This window comes from Enhydra lutris, unplaced genomic scaffold (genome assembly GCF_002288905.1).
Source record: "Enhydra lutris kenyoni isolate GAN:26980312 unplaced genomic scaffold, ASM228890v2 scaffoldscaffold10, whole genome shotgun sequence".
Classification (NCBI taxonomy): Eukaryota; Metazoa; Chordata; class Mammalia; order Carnivora; family Mustelidae; genus Enhydra; species Enhydra lutris.
The window spans coordinates 25,649,473-25,673,978 of record NW_019154094.1 but is presented as its reverse complement, the minus strand read 5'-3'; the positions used below and the strand labels follow the sequence as shown (position 1 = coordinate 25,673,978).

The 24,506-nt window shown below is 37.1% G+C and overlaps 1 protein-coding gene across 2 annotated transcripts in view; it reads left to right on the top strand.

Moving 5' to 3' along the window:
- The first annotated feature begins 320 nt into the window (after positions 1–320).
- LOC111144175 (TATA element modulatory factor 1) overlaps positions 321–24,506 on the top strand; it is a 35,053-nt gene continuing 10,867 nt past the window's right edge. For both annotated transcript variants that reach the window (XM_022498358.1, XM_022498359.1), the window contains exons 1-10: positions 321–820; positions 4,081–5,276; positions 7,049–7,152; positions 8,213–8,339; positions 11,194–11,299; positions 17,202–17,344; positions 17,584–17,750; positions 18,034–18,190; positions 22,545–22,637; positions 23,347–23,503. In XM_022498358.1, the coding sequence (XP_022354066.1) occupies positions 679–820; positions 4,081–5,276; positions 7,049–7,152; positions 8,213–8,339; positions 11,194–11,299; positions 17,202–17,344; positions 17,584–17,750; positions 18,034–18,190; positions 22,545–22,637; positions 23,347–23,503 (2,392 nt within the window). In that variant the 5' untranslated portion in view covers positions 321–678. The remainder of the gene's footprint in view (positions 821–4,080; positions 5,277–7,048; positions 7,153–8,212; positions 8,340–11,193; positions 11,300–17,201; positions 17,345–17,583; positions 17,751–18,033; positions 18,191–22,544; positions 22,638–23,346; positions 23,504–24,506) is intronic.

Here is a 24,506-nt window from a genome sequence, read left to right as displayed (position 1 = left end):
TAGACTGGATCAGGCCTTATAAAATGTCCAGTATTTTTAGGCAAACCCAAACCCAGGGTTCCACCTGAAGGCCACGTTAACACAGGACTGATTAAATATTTCAGACGGAGCGCTAATAGGGAAAGCCGAACTACCTTTGTTTGCAAATTTTTGCTGGCCAGGGACTAGCTTTTAAGTACGTTGAGCTTCTTCCTAGGAAGGAGCTGGCGTGAAAACTGGGTTTCTCACCCAGACGAGTGTACCTCTGCTCGTAGCCACAGAGCTTCTCTGTGCCCAGGGATTTGCGCGCCATGCCTGGAATCAGTATCAACAGAAATCGTTCTGCGTTCTTCGTAACTAATGGCAAGCTTCGGGTCCCGGATGTGACGTCAGCGCTCCTCCTGTTCTTCCGTCTATTGACGGAACTCTGGGCTCCCGGATTTGGTGCTTGTGTACGTGGAAGAAGCCGGCTCATGCGCAGTCCGCGCCTTTCGTCCCAGCTGTGCGGGCAGGGCTGAGGGTAACATCCCGGGATCGGGGGAGACGGTCGGGGTCATGGCCAGCCGCTGACAGGGCCCGCTGAGTGCAGAAGGGGGCGAGGCCGTTCCGGTGCACCTTTCCCCGGGCCTGAGGCCGTTCGGCTGGCCCTCGGCCTTCTCGCTTGGTGCTGCCGCCGCCGCTGCGGGCTGAGGAGGGGGGATGAGTTGGTTCAACGCCTCCCAGCTCTCCAGCTTCGCGAAGCAGGCCCTGTCCCAGGCCCAGAAGTCCATCGACAGGGTCCTGGATATCCAGGAAGAGGAGCCGAGCGCCTGGGCCGAGACGATTCCGTACGGGGAGCCAGGTAGGGGAGAGAGAGGAGCGGGGCCCCGGGGGTCCCTGCGCTCGCGGAGGCAAACAGGCGAAGAGGTGCAGACAGGGATCCTTCCCCGCTGACGGAGTTCTGAGCGAGTTCCGTCTCCCCAGCCGTCCACAAAGGCTCGTTTTCTCGAAGTGGTTTTCGCGGCTTTCCTGAGGGAAATCCCAGGTCCCTGGTACCTGTGGCCCCGGGTGCGGGTCCTGCGGGCCTTGGAAGTCCGGGTCGCGATTTGTCGGGCTTCTGCCCCGCCCTCTCTCGACGTAGTCCGGGGCGCGAGCACCCAGAAACTGGGATTGCTGCGCGCTGCGGACACTGAGGAGCCAGCATCTGAAGACCATCAGCCGGGACAGGAGGAACAGCCCCTGCCCCTTAATGAGCACGCTGTGCTTGGTGGCGCGGAATGTGCTTTTTTATGGGTTTCCCATTTCCCAGACAGCTCCCCCAGTTAGGCTGGTTACAGTCGGTGTTTTACGGAAGGGGAAAGCGAGGCTGAGAGAGGCAGAGTAGCTTCCTCCAGGCTACACAGCAGGGGAGGGGCAGAACATGGTGGAGGTATCACCCGTGCGAGCCGGCCCAGGAGTTTTGGGTTGCGTCCCATTGTATTTCCAAAGAGCTGCGTCTCCCTTTGCACATTTCTTGAGCTGAATCTTACAGGGGTCTTCGGCTGCTTTGGCTCTAAGAAACAGCTCCGCATTTTGGTATGAGGGGTAAAAATTTCCATTGGGGTGGGGGCTCTGAACCGCTGTGGAAAAAGAATTCAGTGATTGTCGACTAATTCTTTCCGATTTGTTTTTAAATATACATCTTTGAAAAGTCAGGACCTAAGTTGGAGGTACCCCATTTTAAGATATTTTTGGCCCATGGCTGTATGTCATGATCTTCCTACCTTATACGAGGTGCTATAGGACCTTGTTGGAGTATCTCAACTTCCTCTTTCACAGATACCCTGCATTTTGAATTACTAAACTTTAGAAGAGACAGAGTATAAACTTTAGATATAAGGATACTCATTTTATGAAATCCGGGGCTTGAATCCTCTATGATGTAAGAAAGATGTTAGGGTTTGAAGCTCACATCCAAGAAAGAATTCTTGGTGGTTTTATTAAAGCGCAGGGACAGGACCCATGGGCAGAAAGAGCTGCACCGGGGTCATGAGTGGCCCATTTTATACCTTCAAGTGGGGCTAGCTGTTGTTAGGAGAAGGTCATTTATTGCTGCTTAGTAAAAACGCAGTTGTGAGACTCTCCAGATGTATATTGGTGGGTCATATCTTTGGGAGGATGATTGCCAACATATATCTTGGGGATAGCGATAAAGGAGATTTCTAAAGGAATTTTTATATTTTATAGTAGACTTACAGGATTTGGGGGGTCTGGCTAAGATTTCCTTTTGCCCTTAGCCAAGTATTGACGTTGAGGCAGCTGAGTTCCTAAAGGAACTCTGCCTGTTTCAAGGACTTGTCAATGGACTGCTAGTAGTAAGGAAATTTAATAATTTTTCTTGTGCCTTTGTTTCCCATATCAGTCTGTACGATTCATTTTTCAAAATAGGTTATCCAGAATAGACTCAGATTTAGTGAAATGCTGTGAATACTTATTGATCACCTGTGTTTTACATTGCCTTACTCAAAGATGACCAGTGGATATCTGATGACCCCTGGGATTTATATAAAACATTCTTCAGCTTCTTCAAGAGGCAAATTTAACTTTTGTCGTTCATTAAGATGACCTACTAAATTAAGCTAATTAACACCCTTAATCATGCTTGTTCATTTGCATCTTTACTTTTGGCTTTTTCCTTTTTTTTCAGTGTTTTCATATACTAAACCATTGGGTATAAAATTGACCCCAAACTGAAGTTTCCTACATACTTCGATACATCTGAAGCTGTATTATAGGATAGACTTTAATTTAGGGCTTAATAGTTTTAGGAGATTTTTCAGTGCTTGTTCATGCCCCACCAACTTCTAATTGTGCAGAATTTTTGGTAATTCTACTCAGCCACTTTTGAGTTTAGAAAAAAGAATTTTTTTTAAAAGAAATGCTTTAAATATTTTAGTAAATATGTCATTTTTGTTTATCATTGGGTTTTTTAGTAGCATGTATTTCTGTGACTGAATTATCTTTTTTTACCCAGGAGTTATTTTCTCCTTAGTGTACTTTTTTAAAAAGCCATAATGTAAACTACCATCTATACATATATTTAAAAAAACCCCAATACTTCTTAAAAAAAATGAACATCTTTGAAATTCATATGACCTTTTTTTAGGCATTATTTTATTGATTTATTATTTTTTTAAAGTAGGCTCCACACTGGGCTCCATGCCCCGTGTGGGCCTGGAACTCTGGCTGTGAGATCAAGAATAGAGCTGAGATGAAGAGTTGGAAGCTTAACTGACTGAGCCACCAAGGCACCCCATTTAGATTTTATTTATAAGTAACCTCTATACCCCATGTGGGGCTCAAACCCCCAACCCTGAGACTGAAGTACGTGCTCCACTGACTGAGCCAGCTAGGTGGCCCTGAAATTCATAAGACCTTCTAAATTCCTCCTAGATTTGGAATTTAGGAAGGGAACAAAACTTTCTCATAGAGTGGGTTTGGAGAGTGACACTTGGAGAATGAGCTTGTCATTAAGTAGATAAAAGTGAATTTGTCCTCTAGAAGGTACTGTTCCCATCAGTTTACTTTGATCTTTGGAAAAGAACATTTGTCATCAGTATGTTGAGTTTAGTTTTTGAGTGTTACCCTCTGTCCAACTCATAACCATATTTTATTACTGATATTAGAAGAATAAAATTAATAGAAGGATAAAATTAAACTAACTGAATAGAAGGTAGGGTCAGTTTGGTATGATTACTCATGCATGACCTGTAAGTGAGGGTACCGCCTATTGTGAGATGCATGATGTGTGTCTTAGATTTAGCATGAGTTATAGAACATATACTGGTACTCTCTTAATGTGTTATTTAATGTTATAACATACTTGCTTCTGGTAGGCCAGGCCCATTTTGGCCTCTAATCTTTGCTCCTAGTTCCTTTTGGGCAGATCCATATCAGTTTTCCTTATTAAGGCCCAAAGTTCAACAATGAACTAATGAATTACACAGTAAGCAGGGATCTTAACAGGTCCAAATTATAGGTTGTATTCCGTAAATTTCCCTTTTTTAAACTTTATTTATATTGACTTATAATGATTGTAATATTAACATAAAATATTTATTTATTTATTTTATTTTGTCAAAGGAATAAGTCCTCCTGTCAGTGGAAGATGGGATTCTTCAACCTGGGGGTTAAAGTCAAACACTGAACCTCAGAGTCAGCCGGTAGCCTCTCCTAAAGCAATTACAAAGCCAGTTCGGAGAACTGTGGTGGATGAATCTGAAAATTTCTTCAGTGCCTTTCTCTCTCCAACGGATGTTCAGACCATTCAGAAGAGTCCAGTGGTGTCAAAACCACCAGCTAAATCACAACGACCAGAAGAAGAAGTGAAGAGCACTTTACAGGAATCCTTGCACACTGGACAGTCAAGGACATCTGAAACAACTGAGTCAAAAGTAAAAGACTCTACCCCATCTGCATCAGGGGAAACTCCAGCAGTAGATGCTCTGTCGCCTAAAACTGAGGGCAAGCATGAAGAAACTGTTAATAAAGAATCTGATATGAAGGTGTCAACTGTACATTTGAAAGTATCGGAAAGTGTAAGCAATGTGAAAACAACTAGAGAAAACATATCTAATATGTCTGCAGCAGACACGAAGGACATGGCTTTGGAACCTAAGGAACAAAAACATGAGGACAGACAGAGTAACACACCGTCACCTCCTGTTAGCACCTTCTCGTCCGGTACTTCTACCACCAGTGACATTGAAGTTTTAGATCATGAAAGTGTAATAAGTGAGAGCTCAGCAAGTTCGAGACAAGAGACTACGGATTCCAAATCAAGTCTTCACTTGATGCAGACATCTTTTCAGCTTCTCTCGGCATCTGCCTGTCCCGAATATAATCGTTTAGATGATTTCCAAAAACTCACTGAGAGTTGCTGCTCATCTGATGCTTTTGAAAGAATAGACTCGTTTAGTGTACAGTCATTAGATAGCCGTAGTGTAAGTGAAATCAATTCAGATGATGAACTGTCAGGGAAGGGATATGCTTTAGTACCTATTATAGTTAATCCTTCAACTCCCAAAACTAAAATAAATGAATCTGTTGAAGGAAAATCGGAAGAAGCAGTGAATGAAACATTAATTGTACCCACGGAGGAAACGGAAATGGAAGAAAGTGGACGAAGTGCAACACCTGTTAATTGTGAACAGCCTGATATTTTGGTTTCGGCTACACCAATAAATGAAGGACATACTCTCTCAGACAAGGTGGCTGAGGAGTGTGAAGCTGCTGAAAGTAAGCCGGAAGCGCATTCTGAAAAGGAAAATGTTTGCAAGGTAACTCTAGAGACTGGAAGGGGATTTGGGGATATGCTTTCCAGAGATTAAATCATTGTTTATTTTCTTTTAGTTGTTTATTTTTAACATTCAGTGTTGTATAATGATTTGTACTGATTAAAAAAGGTGGGCATTTTGACATTTAAGTGTGGCATTAAGGATTTTAAAGTTGATTTATTGATACTAAATTATTTGAAATTTCTCTGAGACAACTATGATAACATAAATCGACATTTCAATATAACTAAGCATAAAAAAGTTTCCATCTTGCACCATCACTGTTGAGTCCTTTCACCTTAAAATTCTTGTATGCTGTGCTCATTAATTTGTCATTTTGCAAAGGATTATCTTAAGGTAACAGATATCTTTAAATCCTTTCTAGATAAAGGTTCTGAAATGAATACAAATGTATGGTTTTTCCTACATCAAAAAAATTTTCAGTGTTCATATTATTTGCAGCAAATCTTAAATGAAAAAATGTAGTCTTTAATTATTTATTAGTGTGTTTCTGTTGTTACTAATTACTTGTTTGTTTTCTCTTTTATGTTATTTTGATGTTTCCCTGATAGCTTTCTTACATGAATAAGAATGGGAAATGTCCAAAGAGTAATGGTATTGCTTAGGAATGACAAATTGCTTCTACCTGATACATATAAAAGGAAAGTGGTATAAATTCTTTAACATTAAGTCACAGTTTTGGTTTTTCCTATGATTTTTAGATATAGAAATTGAGTTGGATTTGGCATCTTTAATAGACTCCTCTGAGATATAGGATGTCTTGAAGAAATGTCCTGTAAGTGCCATGTATTGAATTATTTAATGTAAAAAAAAGTGCCAGATTCTGTTACCTAGGTTTAATACTATTCACAAACGAAATGCCATGCTCTAACTATAATAGCAGTTTGAATTCCTGAAACTAACACTATTTAATATCAGTAAGATATTTTTGAGCTACTTTCAGAAGGTAAGTGATTTCTAAATTATCCTAGACCTCAATCAGGTAGGACTATTTTTTTTACTGCATAAAAGCATCATTTCTCCCCTCATATTCAAGTTAATCACTACATCAGCAAGACCTAAGGGTAAGATATTCTAACCATTCCTTTTTGTTTAGCTTTATACTGATAATATTCTGGAGATTTTAAAGTTACATTCCTATGGATTTTATAAAATTGGTTTTATTTTTTAAATGCAAAGTATCATACTAAAAGAAAAGTTACATGTTACATATTTGGATTAAAGAATAAAATGGAGTAACAGACACATACTTGTATATCCACTACCTAGCTGAGATACAGAATATTATGGAAGACCCAAGAAGGGGTCTTTCTTTTTTTATTTTCTCTAGCTTCCTTCCTCTTTTGGTGGATGTGCACACCTTTCCGAGATTTTTGCTATAACAAACTTATAAATATTCTTGTATATTTATGCAAGAGTTTTCTCCTCTAAAATATATCTAAAAGAATTTTCTACATTAAAGAGCATGTAGGTCTTCAGCTAGATGTTGTCTAATTGTTTTCCAAAGTGGTTTACTAATTTATACTCCTACCAGGTATGTGGTTGTTCTAATTTATAGTCTCCTACCAGCAATGTATGAGTTCTTGTTCTGAATCCAGTGTGTTCTCAATATTGTTTTTAATTCTTTTTATGAGAAAATGCTGTTTTATTTATTACAGTGATTAGGTTACCTTTACAACTCATCACCTGCATGTAGAAGTGGTTTTCTTTTTTTAAGGTTAAATGTTTGACTTTTGTGTATTCTCCTTATTCAGAGAGTTGAATTTCTGAATGAGAAACTGGATAAAAGGGAGGCTCAGTTATTATCTCTTAGTAAAGAAAAAGCACTTCTAGAAGAAGCCTATGATAATCTGAAAGAGTAAGTATTTTACATATGTGAAAAATTTTGTATGTTTTGTAGAGGCCCAAATACTTGGTTATTATGTAAGACTGTATTTTAAACTAAAATGTTTAAAATTTAACTTGTGTATAATTGTTGAAGATAGAATAGTGGTGGGGTGCCTGGGTGGCTCAGTGGGTTGAAGCCTCTGTCTTCGGCTCAGGTCATGATCTCAGGGTCCTGGGATCGAGCCCTGCATCAGGCTCTCTGCTCAGCAGGGAGCCTGCTTCCTCCTCTCTCTCTCTGCCTGCCTCTCTGCCTACTTGTGATCTCTGTCTATCAAATACATAAATAAAATCTTTAAAAAAAATTTAAAAAAAAATAAAATAGTGGGATATCTGGGTGGCTTAGTTAGTTAACTGTCTGCTTTGGCTTAGGTCATGATTCCACGGTCCTGGGATCAAGTCTCACATTGGGCTTCTTGCTCACCCGGGAGCCTGCTTCTCCTTCTGCCTGCCACTTTCCCTGCTTGTTTTCTCTCTCTCTGACAAATAAATAAATAAAATCTTAAAAAAAAAAAAAAAAGAAAGAAAGAAAGAAAGGAAATGCAGTAGTTTTTAAATTCCCACCATAGAGATTTCTTTTCTCCTCACATTATCTTTATCATATTACCTTTGGCATTGAAGAGAAAAGTGTTATTTTGCAAAAATAACACAAAAAACCATTTTACCTTTTAGGATTAGAGATTTAAAACATATATTTAAAGAAAAGTGTGATATTAAAAAAAAACCACTGAATATTTGCTCTAAGGAGGTGATTAGTAAAATGTAATAGATTCAAAAATGAAAAATTTTGTTTATCTTACTTTTACACATCAAATATTGGTGACATTTTCATTTTATAATGGGTTTTTGTTTAGGTGTTCTAAAATAAATTAAGCAGGTGCTTTTTTTTCTTGAAAGTAACAAGGCTAAAACTAATTTGTTTTAGTCTTCAACATATGTTGAAGACAGTGTTGTTTTCCTTTTGCAAACTGCACTCATCTTGTTACCTAGGAATGTGTAAACAAGTATCTCTGTGTCTCTTGTTTTTAATTTAGTGAAATGTTTAGAGTGAAAGAAGAAAGCAGCAGCATTACTTCCTTGAAAGATGAATTTACTCAAAGAATTGCAGAAGCAGAAAAGAAAGTTCAGCTAGCCTGCAAAGAGAGAGATGCTGCTAAAAAGGTAATGAAAGTTAAAAATAGTATTAATTAAATTTTGGACAAAAATGGATTTTTGAGGGATGCATTCATAATATTTTGGTATGGAAAAAAAGAGAAGTAAGATTAAAGGATACCATATAGTATATTAACATTTAAATTGTAGATTTTTAAATATCTTTAGATTTATAGGTTCTTGACGTTTTAAAAGAATCTAAGCCAGTATTTGTATAATGTATCTATAAGTCCTTGCAAGATACATAGCTAGCATCATTAGGATAATTTTCATAAATAATAATTTCATTAAAATACGTAACAATTAAATCTAAAAGGCACTGTGTAAATTTAAAAAATATATCATTGCTCCCATTTATTACTGTTGAATCACTTCAGACATATATGTACTTCTTCAAGTCAAAATAATTTTAAAACAAAAAAATTGCAAGGGTTAGTGACTCTTGTGAAGCATATTGATTTATCCTAATACAGGATTTCTTCTCAGCACTATTCATATTTTGGGCTGGATGATTTATGCTGTATGGGACTTTTCTTTACATTGTAGGGTGTTTACTAGCATCCAGTCCTCTACCTACAAGACACCAGTGTCACCCTCTCCTCCCCATCTCCCAGTGCACAATCATCAAACCCTTTCCTGAGTTGAGATAATTGAAAATGTTGGCAGACTTTGCCAAATATCCTCTTGAGAGCTTAGTCACTCCTGTTTGGGAATCATTGTTCTAATTCTTAAAACTTGTAGCTGTTGGCTATTTCAGAAATAGGTAACCAGCTAAGGTTAGTGATTATTTTTTCTATCTCAACTATTAATAGTGTTTCTCATCATTTGCCCTTCTCAGTTAAGTTGCTCTCCTTCTTCTTGACCAGTGTTAATATTTGTATTTTTTCTTTGTATACTCTTACAGAAGAGGAGTAAGTCATAACTATTAATAGTGTTTCTCATCATTTGCCCTTCTCAGTTAAGTTGCTCTCCTTCTTCTTGACCAGTGTTAATATTTGTATTTTTTCTTTGTATACTCTTACAGAAGAGGAGTAAGTCATAGACTTTCTTCTGCTTAGGTTGCTTTAATTAGCTAGCTTGTTTCAGATACTGACAATAACCTGAGACTGCCTAACCAACTTACCTCTTCTTGTCCCTCCTGTATTGCATCTAGACCAGTCTAACTGAGAAATTAGATTTTATATAATGCTTGTTTTCTATGATGTACTTTGAATTGTAGATCTAAATTAGACCCAAACCGTGGGCTATAGGTGGGGAAAAGCTTGGGCCCCAAGTTTTAACACGTTTTTTTGTGTACTGCTATGTATGGAACCCCACCCCCCGACCCAAACTTAGGATCTGTAGGAAATTCAGGGTGAATTGAAGTACTTTAAGTGAAGAGTTGGCTTTTCTAATGATGGAAAACAGATCATGTCAACACCTATGTAGGGCTAGGCAGAATGAAATAAATTACAGAGAAAGACAAATAAGCAGTTGGGAGGACGAAGTCTGACCAGGGGAATTGAGGAAAGTTTCATGGAAGGCAGGATAGTCTTACTGGGCCTTGATGGGTGAATAAGATTTTGACACCTGAAAAATGTGCAGCAGTGTTGTGGATGGTTCAGAGCATGGGCTTTGTGGACTCATAAACCTGGTTTCAAGTTAAACTCTACCACTTAATTTTAATTTAAATTTAATTTAATCAAGTTAAACTCTACCACTTAATAGCTCTCTGACCTTCAAAGTTTATTCAGTCTGGTTTTGTCTTGGTTTTCTTATTTGTGTAGTTGAATAAAGTATTTCCTTCATAGGATTGTTGTGAGGATAAAATGACAATAGGTACAAAGCATGGTTCAAGTACCTAATGATAGTTGTTTTTAGCTGTTTGGTTTCAGATCATTGCTTAAAACCTTATTTTAAATCATAGAACACTTTTCATATTTCCATTTTTGGGTTTTTTTTTTTTTAAAGATTTTATTTATTTATTTGATAGATCACAAGTAGGCAGAGGGGCAGGCAGAGAGAGAGGAAGGGAAGCAGGCTCCCCGCTGAGCAGAGAGTCCAATGTGGGGCTCGATCCCAGGACCCCGGGATCATGACCTGAACTGAAAACAGGGGCTTTAACCCACTGAGCCACCCAGGCGCTCCTCCATTTGTGGTTTTAAGAGATAAACTGTCTGGATATGTTTGTGCTGAATCTCTGCTTTATTAAAGTAGATTGAACCTTATATGTTTTCCCACATTTCACAATGCACTAGCAAGTGCAAATTTTAGATGAGGAAAAGAAATACAGTGAAAAATGGAGAAATATGTTGTACCAAATACAATGCTTAACCTGATAATATGTGTATAGAGGTACTCAAGAAAGATTTTGAAAGTTAACTTATTCTCATTTGCATTTCCATATTAAAACCTGTTTATATCTGAGTTCAAGTTTTCTATGTTGTTTTCTCTTTTTTTTAACATTTATTTTTTAAGATTTTGTTTATTTATTTGACAGACAGATCACAAGTAGGCAGGGTGGCAGGTGGGTGGGGGCTGGTGAATGCTGAGCAGAGGGCACGATGCGGGGCTTGATGTGGGGCTCCATGCGGGGCTCAATGAGGGGCTTGATGAGGGGCTCAGTCCCAGGACCCTGGGATCACGACTTAAGCCGAAGGCAGAGGCTTTAACCCACTGAGCCACCCAGGCGCCCCTTTTATGTTGTTTTCAAACTGTTTACTTAATTAACTGAGGTAATAAACTCAGTTTAACAGAATAAAACTTAACAGATCTTTATAGAGAATTTCATTATTGATGACTTCTTTGAATATGGAAAAAATTGAAAAATATGCCCAGGTGAAATTCTTTATGGTATTCAAATTCTTTTTTTTTTTTAAATTAGGAAATTAAAAGTATGAAGGAAGAACTTGCTACTAGATTAAATAGTAGTGAGACTTCAGATCTTTTGAAAGAGAAAGATGAGCAGATCCGAGGATTAATGGAAGAAGGTGCGTGTTTAGTTAACTATGAAAAATACTGTAACAAGGGAAATGCTTGCCACATCATTAGCTGCTACTTCCCAATAAAAAATAATTGGAAGCAAGAAAGATTTGTGCTTAAACCTCAGAAATGGTAGGTGACAATTTATGGAAGAATGGGGAGCAACGTGAACAGAGGCAGAGATGCATGTATGTAGCTTTTTGTTTCTAGGGAGGTAAAAAAAAAAAAAATAACTTGCTGAAAAATAACTATGTGTGCTTTCATGTAAAAGCTTTTAACAGGTTTTAGAGCCTGTCATGTAACCCAAGATATTTGAAGGTTATAATCCTGGAGTTTATATAGTATCTGAATCTCTAGCTTGAGTATTATGTAGTATCATCATATTGTTTGGTTGTTTGATAGTGAACTTTTCATTATATTCTTGTTTTAATTTTTCAGTTACTTAGCACTCTATGAAAAGACCTAAAATTAGCTAGGTTATAGAAATTAAATATCCTTCATGGGATAAATTATTATAAATAGACACTGGATTAACTTCTATATGTATTATAGGAAAGAAGGTAGTTTTGGAAAAGGTGATTAAGTGAGTCTTTCTTTTCCTCTTAAGGTTTTTCTAGTTCTGAGAATAACTCTTGTTACTTGCAGAAATTTTTGAAGTTTTAGGAGGCGTGGGAAGAAAAAAAAGAGATCATAATCTGGTTTTATAAGGAACTATCAATTTCTTTTAGTTCCTTTTTAAAATTGTTTTTAATACATTGTTAAGCACAATTAAGGTCATGTATTTAATTTTAATCTTTTACATTTTTATAATTATTTTACATTTTCCTATGCTATTAAATGCTTTGCTATCATTATTAATGGCTGTATTAAAGTCCATTATATGGCTATATATACTATGATTTATTTTACTCTTTTCCTAATGTCGTACATTTATTTCTAAAATTAAATTACAAGTAGTGGTGGAATGAACATTTCAAATCATTGAACTAAAGAGAATTTCCAGAATAAGTGTTTGAAAAGAATTGGACAGAATCAGTGTATTTGAAAAAGTTAATTTTACCCAATTTTTCTTTTTCATTTATTCAGGTAATATTTAACAGTTAGTGTGCCAGATACTGTGTTTGATACAGTAATACATAGGACACACTCCCTGTCTTTTAGGAATTTACAATTTAATGAGAGGGAAATATAACTACACAGATAATTATAAAGCACAGTCTAAGCACTGCAATAGAATAAAAGGAAGATTGATAAAACACATTATCTCAAGACATGCTGAGGTCTTGAACTGCCTGTGTTACAACACTAGAAACTGAGGAGAGGGCTGTGTGCATGGTTTCATAATTTAAAAAAAATTTATTTATATCAAGTGTCACTGTTTTGGTATTTATTAATTTAGGTAGGAAGGGGGATGATGTTCTCTTTTGCTTAATGAAGTTCGTTATACTGAAAACACCATGATCTCATATGGGATTATTTACTTACTGCTTCTGTATCCCTCAGAAGTATTTTTTTTTTTAATTTTATTGATTTATTTGAGAGAGCACACAAGTTCGGGGGGGGCGGGGAGAGCAGAAGGAGAGAGGAGCAGATTCTCTGCTGAGGAGGGCGCCCTATGTGGTGAGGAGGGCGCCCTATGTGGGGCTTGATGTGTGATTCCATCCCAGGACCCTGAGATCATCACCCAAGCCAAAGGCAGATGCTTAACTGACTGAGCCATCCAAGTGGCTCTCCCCCAGAAATATTTTTACATTCACAGTTGAAAATCTGAAAGACTAAGAGCTGAAAGTACACAAAAGTGAATAGCTGATTACTTTATTACCTTGCTTCATCAATTATTAACACCTATGCAGACCTGCTCCATATCTTTCTGCACACACATGCACTTTCCTTTTGCCAAATCATTTGAAGGTAGGTGACAGATAAAACATTTCACCCCTAAATTTTTTTTCCAGCTTTATTGGGGTATAATTGAGTAATAAGAATTTTATATAATTTTGATACACATATACATTATGAAATGATTACCACAATCATACTAATTGATTTATCAATCACTTCGTATAGTTACCATCTTTTTATGTGATGAGAACACCTCTGATCAATTCTTGTAGCAAATTTCAAGTGTATAATATAGTATTATTAACTGTAGTCACCATTCTGTACATCACATCTGCAGAATTTATTCATCTGCGTAACTGAAACTTAGTACCCTTTGACCAATATCTCCACATTTTCCCCATCCCTGGTAACCAGCATTCTATTCTCTGCTTTTATGAGTTCAACTTTTTTATATTCCGCATATAAGTAAGATCATGCAGTATCTGAGTCTGGCTTATTTCAGCCTCCATTTTCATCCATGTTATCACAAATGGCAGGGTTTTCTTCTTTTTCAAGACTAAATAATATTACTTTATATACACTTAATGCTGCTTTTTTCTTTTTTTAGAATATTTAATGAACTGGGAAAATATTCACAATTTTATTTTATTTTATTTTATTTTTTTAAGATTTTATTTATTTATTTGACAGAGAGAGAGATCACAAGTAGACGGAGAGGCAGGCAGAGAGAGAGAGAGAGAGAGGGAAGCAGGCTCCCTGCTGAGCAGAGAGCCCGATGCGGGACTCGATCCCAGGACCCTGAGATCATGACCTGAGCCGAAGGCAGCGGCTCAATCCACTGAGCCACCCAGGCGCCCGATACTCACAATTTTAGATAGCAAAGACAAGTTACACATTTGTATACACAGTATAATTTTTTATTCAAGTATAATTACATACAGTGTTATATTAGTTTCAGGTGTACAACATAGTGATTCAACAATTCTTTACTCAGTGCTTACCATAAATATATCAGCCATCTGTCACTATATAACATTACTACAGTTTTATTAACTATATTCACTATACTGCAATTTTCATTTCGCTGACTTATTTATTTTATTACTAGAAGTTTGTACCTCTTGATCCCTTTCACCTATTTCAGTCCTTCACCCCCACTTCCCCTTCAGTAGCCACCTTTTTTCCCCTCTTTTTGAGAGTTTTCTGTTCGCTTATTTGTTTTTTTTGTTGTGTTTTAGATTCCGCATGTCATTGAAATCATATCACGTGATCCTTTTAATGTATTATTGAATTCAGTTTGTTAATATTTTGTTGAGGATTTTTTCATCTTTGCTCATCAGGGATATTGGCCTATAGTTTAGTTTTGTGTGTGTGGCTTTGGTTTTGGTATCAGGATAATGCTGGCCTCACAGAATACATTTGAAGAATAGGTATTAATTCTTATTTAAATGGCAGAATTCACCTGTGAAGACCTCCTGGTCTTTTGAGAGGAGTCTTCTGTCTATCAATTCAGTATTGTTACTAGCAATTGGCGTGTTTGGGTTTTTTTGTTCTTTCTGATTAAGTTTCAGGAGATTTTATGTTTCTAGGAATTTATCCTTTTTTTTCCTAAGTTGTCCAGTTTGTTGGCATATATAATCATCATAGTATTCTTTTATAATTCTTTGTATTTCTGTGCACAACACATTTTTTTTTATCCATTAATCCATTGATGGACACTTAGGTTACTTGGATATGGTGAATAATGCTACAGAGTGTACATATCTCTGAGATACTGATTTTATTTCCTTTGGATATATACCTAAAAGTGAGGTTGTTGCATCATATAGTAGTCTATTGTTAATTTTTTGAGTAATCTCCAAGTTGTTTTCCATAGTGTCTGTACCAATTTATATTCTTGCCAGTAGTATACCAAGGTTCCTTTTTCTCCATATCTGTACCAGTTCTTACCATTGGTCTTGTTGATAATAGGTATCCTAATAGGTGTGAGGCGATATCTCATCATAGTTTTGATTTGCATTTCGCTGACAATTAGTGACGTTGAGTACCTTTTCATATATCTGCTGGCCATTCATATGTCTTCTTTTGAGAAAAGTCTATTCATGTTTTTTGCCCATTTCTTAATTGGCTTATTTGTTTTTTGCTGTTGAGTTGTATGAGTTCTTTGTTTATTTTGGATATTAATCCCATATTAGAAGTATGGCTTGCAAATATTTTCCTCCATACTACAGATTATCTCTTTAGTCTATTGATTGTTTCCTTTGCTGTGCAGTATGTTTTTAGTTTGATGCAATCCCAGTTGTCTATTTTTGCTTTTGTAAAAGCTTGTGCTTTTGGGATCATACCCCAAAAAATCGTTGCCAAGACCAGTGACAGAAGGTTTTTTCCCTTTGTTTTCTTCTAGTAATTTTACAGTTTCAGGTATGTTAAGTCCTTAATCTATTTTGAGTTGACTTTTGTATTTGGTGTGTGATAGGGTCTAATTTCATGCTGCATATGATCATCTAGTTTTCACCGTACTGTTTATTGATGAGACTGTCCTTTCCCCATTATGTGTTCTTGGCATTTTTGTTGAAGATTAGTTGGCTGTAAATTTATTTCTAAATTTTGTGTGGGTTTTCAAGGCTCTCCACTTTGTTCCACTGATCTGTATGTTTTTGTGCCAGTACCATACTGTTTGGATTATTGCAGCTTTATAGCATGTTTTAAAATGAGAATGTGTGATACTTTCAGTTTTGTTCTTGCTAAGGGTTGCTTTGGATGTTTGAGGTCTTCTGTGGTTCCGCATGAATTTTAGGATTTTTAAAAATTTTTGTGAAATATGTCATTGGAATTTTGGTAGATACTGCAGTTAATCTATAGTCCACTCCTAAATTTATGAGTCTCCATCTCCCAAAAGCAAGTACATTTTGCTTCACAAGCATGATATCATAATCATACCTAAGAAAATCAGTATTAATTCAGAAGTGTACTCCAGCAGGTATTTCATTATTTATCTCCATGGTCTTTAAAAATGACTTTTATGGGACGCCTGGGTGGCTCAGTGCGTTAAGCCTCTGCCTTTGGCTCAGGTCATGGTCCCAGAGTCCTGGGATCGAGCCCCACATCAGGCTCTCTGCTCAGCAGGGAGCCTGCTTCTCCCTTCTCTCTGGCTGCCTCTCTGCTTACTTCTGCCTACTTGTGATTTCTCTCTCTCTGTCAAATAAATAAATAAATAATCTTTAAAAAAATGACTTTTATACCTGGTCATTTGTCCTGCCCCAAGATCTAGACAAAGTTTGCATATTGCACTTGACCATTATGTCCTTTTAGTCTTCCACCAATCTAGGATGGCTCTGTCTTAATGACATTGAAGGCTTTGTAGAGTCCAGGCCAGTTGTCCTACATATTCCCCATGTTCAGGAGTTTATACCTTTCTTCATGATTAGATTCAGATCAAATTTCTAGTAAGAAATATCATTGATGATACTGTGTACCCACCTCTCCATTACATCAGTAATAATATACCACGATGGGTGATGCCAGAACTGAATGTTTGGTTAAGGTGGTGACAGCCAGATATCTCCATTTTTCAACATTTTCAAGCACATTTTTCTTTTCATAAGCCATAGTAGTATATGGGAATGATTTTTTAAGGGGTGAATGATTTTTTTAAGGTGTAAATATCCTATTACCTACCATCCTTCTACCTAGTAATTTAAATTAATTAATTAATCAATTTTTATTTTGACAGATCACAAGTAGGCAGAGAGGCAGGCAGAGAGAGAGGGAGAAGCAGGCTCCCCGCCGAGCAGAGAGCCCAATGCGGGGCTCGATCTCAGGACCCTGAGATCATGACCTGAGCTGAAGACAGAGGCTTAACCCATTGAGCCACCCAGGCGCCCCCTACCTAGTAATTTTGGCATTCATGGATGGTTCTTGTCCAAATCAGTTTAACATTTATGGTTATGATTTTGTGATTTTAAAAATACTCTATCATTTTATGTCACTGGTTAGATAAAACGTTCTATCCAGATTCTTAAGGAGTCAATGTTTAAATTTATTTATTTATTTTTTTGCCATTGCCAGGAGAAAAACTTTCAAAACAGCAACTGCATAATTCTAACATTATTAAGAAATTCAGAGCTAAAGACAAAGAAAATGAAAATATTATTGCAAAGCTGAACAAAAAAGTTAAAGACCTAGAAGAAGATTTGCAACATTTAAAACAGGTGAATGTTAATCATTTTCTAAATGTATATTGTTATTACTTCCTGAACAATGGCCATGGTTTATAAGACATTTAGAATGATTTATCAGGGTATATTATGTGGGAAGAATTTGTCAAGCGATTTAATAAGTGAGTGTTAAAATTTTTCTTCATTATTGTAACACTTAAGATCCCTGAAATACAATTATTTACCATGGTGTTATTTATTAAAAAATACTTTTGTGTATTTTTATAATATAGGTCCTTGATGGCAAAGAAGAAGTTGAGAAACAACATAGAGAAAACATTAAGAAACTAAATTCTGTGGTGGAACGCCAAGAGAAGGATCTTGGCCGACTTCAGGTAGACATGGATGAACTTGAGGAAAAGAACCGAAGTATTCAGGCTGCTCTGGATAGTGCATACAAGTAAGAAAATGAACAAATATGCAACCCATTTAAAATGATCAAAATGGATATTGAAAAACATATTTTCTGTTATCTAATCACTAACAATATTTATGAACTTAGCTGTATATGAACTTGTGACTAGTCAAAGCAAGTTCAAAAGAGAGTTGTTACTGTAGTCAGTGTTTATTATATGGTGAACTTTCCCTCGTTGTGTAACTTACGGAAATCCACATGCAAACTTCACTAATGTGGCTGTGTAATTAACTATTTTAAATAGAAATTATCAATCTAATTTTTTAAGAGAACTTACTGATCTCCACAAAGCCAATGCTGCAAAGGATAGTGAAGCCCAGGAAGCTGCTCTAAGTCGTGAAATGAAAGCTAAAGAAGAACTTTCTACTGCGCTAGAGAAGGCCCAAGAAGAAGCCCGTCAGCAGCAAGAAACATTAGCAATTCAAGTAAGCAATAGATAGAGTTACATTAGTCTTTAAAAACTTTGTGCTTTTGCAAATTAAAGAGTACATTAGTTACTTGAATCAAATTTTATGTAGGTACATGTGCTAAATTTCCTTTCTAATCTTATTGGACACTTTTCTTTCTTTTTTTAAAATATTTTACTTATTTATTTGACAGAGAGAGATCACAAGTAGGCAGAGAGGCAGGCAGAGAGAGGGGGAAGCAGGCTCCTCGCTGAGCAGAGAGCCTGGTATGGGGCTCTATCCCAGGACCCTGAGATCATGACCTGAGCTGAAGACAGAGGCTTAACTCACTGAACCACCCAGGCGCCCCTTATTGGACATTTTTCTAAGAGTACTTGATTGTGCCAACCTTAATTGTGTGGTTTTTGAACTGTTGTTAAAGTGATGCTTACATTGTACTAGTATTGGTTTGTTTTGTTTTGTTTTTTTTTTACTTTTCAGATTAACTTAAGAATATTATGAAAGGCAAAGATCGTGTTATTGCACATACGGAGATAAATACTAAGCGTTGCTTATAATTTTAGGAGAATCCGTAGAAGTCCTGAGCTTATTCACAACATCTGTGGGAGTCCGTGTAGTTCAGATAGAGGAGCAAAACTGAAATTTGTCAGGCTTTTTCTTATAAAATGATCAGTTGATAGATATTTGGGGTTGTTTTCACTTTTTGATTATTATGATTAATGGTGCTATAACACAATTATAACATTCATTTACAAGTTTCTGTGTGAACATTTATTTTAAGTTCTTCTAGACATATATTCTTGGGTCAATATGGTTACCCTATATATAATTTTTTGAGGACCTGCCAAACTTTCCTGTAGCAATTGCACCATTTTATATTCCCATCAGGAATATATGATGGTCTTCCTCTTGCCAGTATTTGGTATTGTCTTTTTTATTTATTTTTTCATTATATAGCCCTTTTAGTGGGTGTGAAATGGTATCTGATTGTGGTGTGCTTGTTTATATTTCCTTAATGACTAAGGGTGTTGAGCATCTTTTTATGTGCTTACTGGCCATATATATCTTTTTTTTTTTTTTTTTTTAAGATTTCTTTATTTATGGGGATGTGGTGGGAGAGGGGGAGAGAAAATCTCCAGCAGACTCCTCTCTGAGGGAGGAGCCCAATGTGGGCTCACCCCACAACTCTGAGATTATGACCTGAATGGAAGTCAAGAGTTGGACACTTAACTGACTGAGCCACCCAGGCGCCCCTGACTGTATATATATTATTGCATCTTCTTTAGAGAAATTTGTTTTTGTTTTTGTTTTGTTTTGTTTAAGATTTTATTTATTTATTTGACAGACAGAGACCACAGGCAGACAGAGAGGCAGGCAGAGAGAGAGAGGAGGAAGCAGGCTCCCGGGCGAGCAGAGACCCCGATGTGGGGCTCGATCCCAGGACCCTGAGATCATGACCCGAGCTGAAGGCAGAGCCACCCAGGCGCCCCTGGAGGAATTTATTTGAATACCTAAATCCTTTGTCCATTTTTAAATCAGGCTTTTATTTATTTATTTATTTATTTATTTATTTATTTATTTTTTCAGCGTAACAGTATTCATTATTTTTGCACCACACCCAGTGCTCCATGCAATCCGTGCCCTCTCCAATACCCACCACCTGGATCCCCCAATCTCCCACCCCCCGCCCCTTCAAAACCCTCAGATTGTTTTTCAGTAAATCAGGCTTTTAAAAAATTGTTTAAGGGACGCCTGGGTGGCTCAGTTGGTTGAGCAGCTGCCTTCGGCTCAGGTCATGATCCCGGCGTCCTGGGATCGAGTCCCACATCGGGCTCCTTGCTTGGCGGGGAGCCTGCTTCTCCCTCTGCCTCTGCCTGCCATTCTGTCTGCCTGTGCTCGCTCTCTCTCCCTCTCTCTCTGACAAATAAATAAAATCTTAAAAAAAAAAATTATAAAAAATTGTTTAATTGTGAGAGATCTTTATGTATTCTGCACATTAGGTTCCCATCGGGTATAGGATTTGCAAATATTTTTTCCCATTTTTTAGGTTGTCTTTTATTTTCTTAATAATGTCCTTTGATGTACGAATTAAAAAATTCTGATGAAGTCCAACTTACCTATTTTTTCTTTTGCTACCTATGCCTTGAGTGTCATATTAAGATCCCATTGCTTAATCTAAGGTCTTGCAGGTTTTTACCTATTTCCTTCTAAGAATTTTATAGTCTTAACTCTCACATTTAGGTTTTCTGCACATCGATATCTAGCTGTCCCAGTACCATTTGTTGAAAAGACTATTCTCTCCTCATTGACTCCAGTGCAGTTTTGATTTAATTTTACACAAATATGTAAAATGTTTACATGATTCCAAAGTGAGAGCTATAAAACAATTATTAAGACAAAATTTGCTTCCAGCTTTGCTGCCCCACCCCATTTCCTTGCCTATAAGTATCCATTTTATTAGAGTTTGTAAATGCAAGAAAGTATATAAATCTATACACTTAATTATATACCTCCCCACATATATACGCAGATACATTTATACCCATATGTATTTGTATCTCCCTCATAGTTCTTACATAAAATATAATTTAATATTTATACCATCTTATAGTTTACTTTCTTTAAATATTCTGGTGATCATTCACTCCATAATAGAACTTAGAGCTTTTTACAGAATTTCTTTTCACAGTTTTGTAATACGTTGCTGTTACTATTTATACTGTTGTTATATTGTTATTATACCATTGTTAATTCAGTCATTTCCTACTGATGGATATTTGGGCTGTTTCCAGTATTTTGTTATTATAAATCACATCAATGTACCCCTTTTGTTTCTGACCACCAGGTTGGATAAAATCTTAATATTTTAAATTAAAAGTATGCTACAATAATAAACAATGGGGGAATGAGAGACAGAGCACATGGGGCTACCATTTATAAATCATCACTTTTTAGGGGCCTTAGCTGGCTCAGTGGGTTAAACATCTGACTCTTGGATTCAGCTCAGGTCACGATCTTATGTGGTCGTGGGATCAAGCCCCCTATCAGGCTTTGCACCCTATGCGGAGTCTCCTTGGGATTCTCTCTCCCTCTCCCTCTGCCCCTCCCTGCTTGTGTGCATGCTCTTTCTCTCAAATAAATAAAATCTTTAAAAGAGGAAAATCATCACATTTCTAAATAATGTCAATTTGGGGTATTAACTTCTTATCCTCATCTCTGTGTATATATTTTTAAATAATTGGTATCATTATTTTACAGCTTTCTCATTTAAGATTAAATTATAAAATTTTCATATTCTTTACAGCCATCATAATTATTTTTTTTTAAAGATTATTTATTTATTTATTTGACAGATAGAGATCACAAGTAGGCAGAGAGGCAGGCAGAGAGAGAGGAGGAGGCAGGTTCCCTGCTGAGCAGAGAGCCGATGTGGGGCTCGATCCCAGGACACTGGGACCATGACCTTAGCCGAAGGCAGAGGCTTTAACCCACTGAGCCACCCAGGCGCCCCCATCATAATTATTTTTAAAGATTTATTCATTTTTTTTTATAAGAGAGCGTGCATGCACACATGAGTGAGAGAGGAGCAGAGAGAGAGGGAGAGAAGTAGACCCCCTGCTGAGTGTGGAGCCAGACAGTGGGCTGATCTCAGGATCCTGAGATCCCAACCCAGAGCTGAAATCGAGTCAGATGTTCAGCTGACTGAACCACCCAGCTGTCTCACATGCATCATAATTTTTAATGGGAATATTCATGCTGTATCAACATTTGCAAAAATAGATTACTGTTGATGGATATTTAGACTATTTCTTACTTTGTCTGTTTTTGCTAGTCTAGCTAATAGTGTTAGGTGAGTATCTTTGTATATTTAGATTTGCTTCTGTTGAATAAATGCTCAAGACCAAGATGACCTGGTGAAAGAAAGTGAAAAGTTTTATGATTGTTTAAACATATTGCCGTATTGTTTTGCAAAAAGACTATAGCAGTTTACATTTACAGCAGTGTACGAGTATAGCAGCTAGCTTTTATAGCTATCACATTCTGCCTCACATTGCAGACATTTGTAGAGGCGTTGTCTCTCCTCCTTTTGCATGGCAGTGGCTGTGTCAGTTTATGTGCCTTTTTTTTGTTTTTTGTTTTTTTTTTTGGCCTGACAATGCTAACAGTGCTTTTCTAAGTATATATTTATTGAGTATACATACAGTTCACAGCTGCTTGATGAATGGGTCACGTCATAATCATATGTAAGCACTCACTGGATAGTGTAAGTATTATACATAAACAGTAGGTCAGCGTAACACAGCATGTAGTCCGGAAGTCATAAGTAATGTTTTGTGTTGTTTGTCATAGTGTATTGGTTCTCTTGGTGCAGGTCGGAGACCTTCGACTGGCCCTGCAACGCGCAGAGCAGGCCGCTGCCAGAAAAGAGGATTATTTACGCCATGAGATCGGTGAACTCCAGCAGGTGCTGTCACAGTTTTCCTAGACACACATCCACGATGTGTCTTCCTGGAAATAATAAAACCCTCCAGTGGAGATGATAATCATGGGATTGAGCAGATTCCTACCATAGTTTATCATTTGCTGTATTTTTGTAGCTTAGATGAATAATACCAGAGTGGACACCTTAAAAATACACATGAAGAGCCTTAATTTTGTTATGTAGAAAGTAATTTTATAATGACAGTTTTATTTTTAGTATTGTTTTTTTCATTTGTTATAGCCAGTTTATTAGTATCAGTCTTTGCTTACCATGGGGCAGATAATCAGTTCCAGTTTTTATACCAATACTCTATTAATTTTCAGTCAGTGAACATGCATGGAGAAGGGGAGAGAAAATGCATCGCAGATTGATCTTTCTGTTTCTGTAAATACTTAGAAATATTTGGATGATGAGGCAACTGCTGGGAGGTTTGGATGATAGTCTTTTTTACTGTAAGGTAATCAAAAGCTATCTTTATATTAGAAAAGCTTTGTAAAGAAGCACTTATTTAGACACTGTTATGCATTCTAACTACCCTAAGGATTGAATAATTAGAAAATAATGTAATTAAAAAACAATTTCCTCTTGGTGAAATAATACTTTCCAAAAATCTTTCATTAAGTTTGTTTGCTAGTCTTTTTAGAGTTTTCGTTGGTGTTAGTGGTAATGACTTAAGAATTTCATGATTCAGAGACTCCAGGAAGCAGAGAATCGAAACCAAGAGCTGAGTCAAAGTGTTTCATCAACAACAAGACCGTTGCTTCGACAGATAGAAAATTTGCAAGCAACTCTGGGGTCCCAGACATCATCGTGGGAGAAGTTAGAGAAGAATCTTTCCGATAGACTTGGTAAGTGCTTTAGTTCTTAAGCTCAATGCAGAAGCTCTTTCCTCTTGTTTATGGAATTAGAATAATGGTATGAAATTGAAATCCACTTGATTTTGATAGTTAGTTACTCTTTATGTCTAAATTGTAGAGTTTTACCTCTTCTCCTTTTTTACTTTGATTTTCTAATATCCTAATTGACCCTTTCAAACCATTTGTTTTCCTTTTGACCATTGCAGTCATTTTTTTCCTTGTCTTTTGCTACATCTGACCCCTCTCTAGCTTGTCTGCAATATAAAAGGAGGTAGAGATCAGATATGATTCTAGTCCTTGGTAGAATTCCAAGAACAGAGATAGGTCTAAGGAGGATCCTGATCAAACTCTGCTAGACAGATTCTGAGGAGACTTTTTTTTTTTTTTAATTTACATATAATGTATTATTTGCCCCAGGGGTACAGGTCTGTGAGATTCTGAGGTGTCTTAAGAGCCTTCTTTATAGAAATGCTTCAGGTTGGGGTGCCTGGGTGGCTCAGGGGGTTAAAGCCTCTGCCTTTGGCTCGGGTCATGATCCCGGGGTCCTGGGATCGAGCCCCACATCGGGCTCTCTGCTCGCGAGGGAGCCTCTTTCCTCCTCTCTCTGTCTGCCTTTCTGCCTACTTGTGATCTCTGTCCGTCAAATAAATTAAAAAAAAAAAAAAAATCTTAAAAAAAAATGCTTTAGGTTGCCCTTATGTACTATTATTAAGAAAATAATTATTCCAAGTTGTTTATGTAAGCACAGATAAGTAGTGTATGCATATATATGTGGTGTGTGTATACATGCATACACACACACACACACATATATTAGATATCCCAGAAGCTAGCTAATTCATGAAAAATTCATGTGTCCTTTCTATGCCTAAAACTAACTGTTACTTGAGAGAGACCATGGTACAGTGATAAAAGCAGGTCTAAATGGGTGTCCCTGTAAATCATGAGGGGTAACTAGATTAGTGGTTTTCAAACATTATTCAGTGATCCCTTA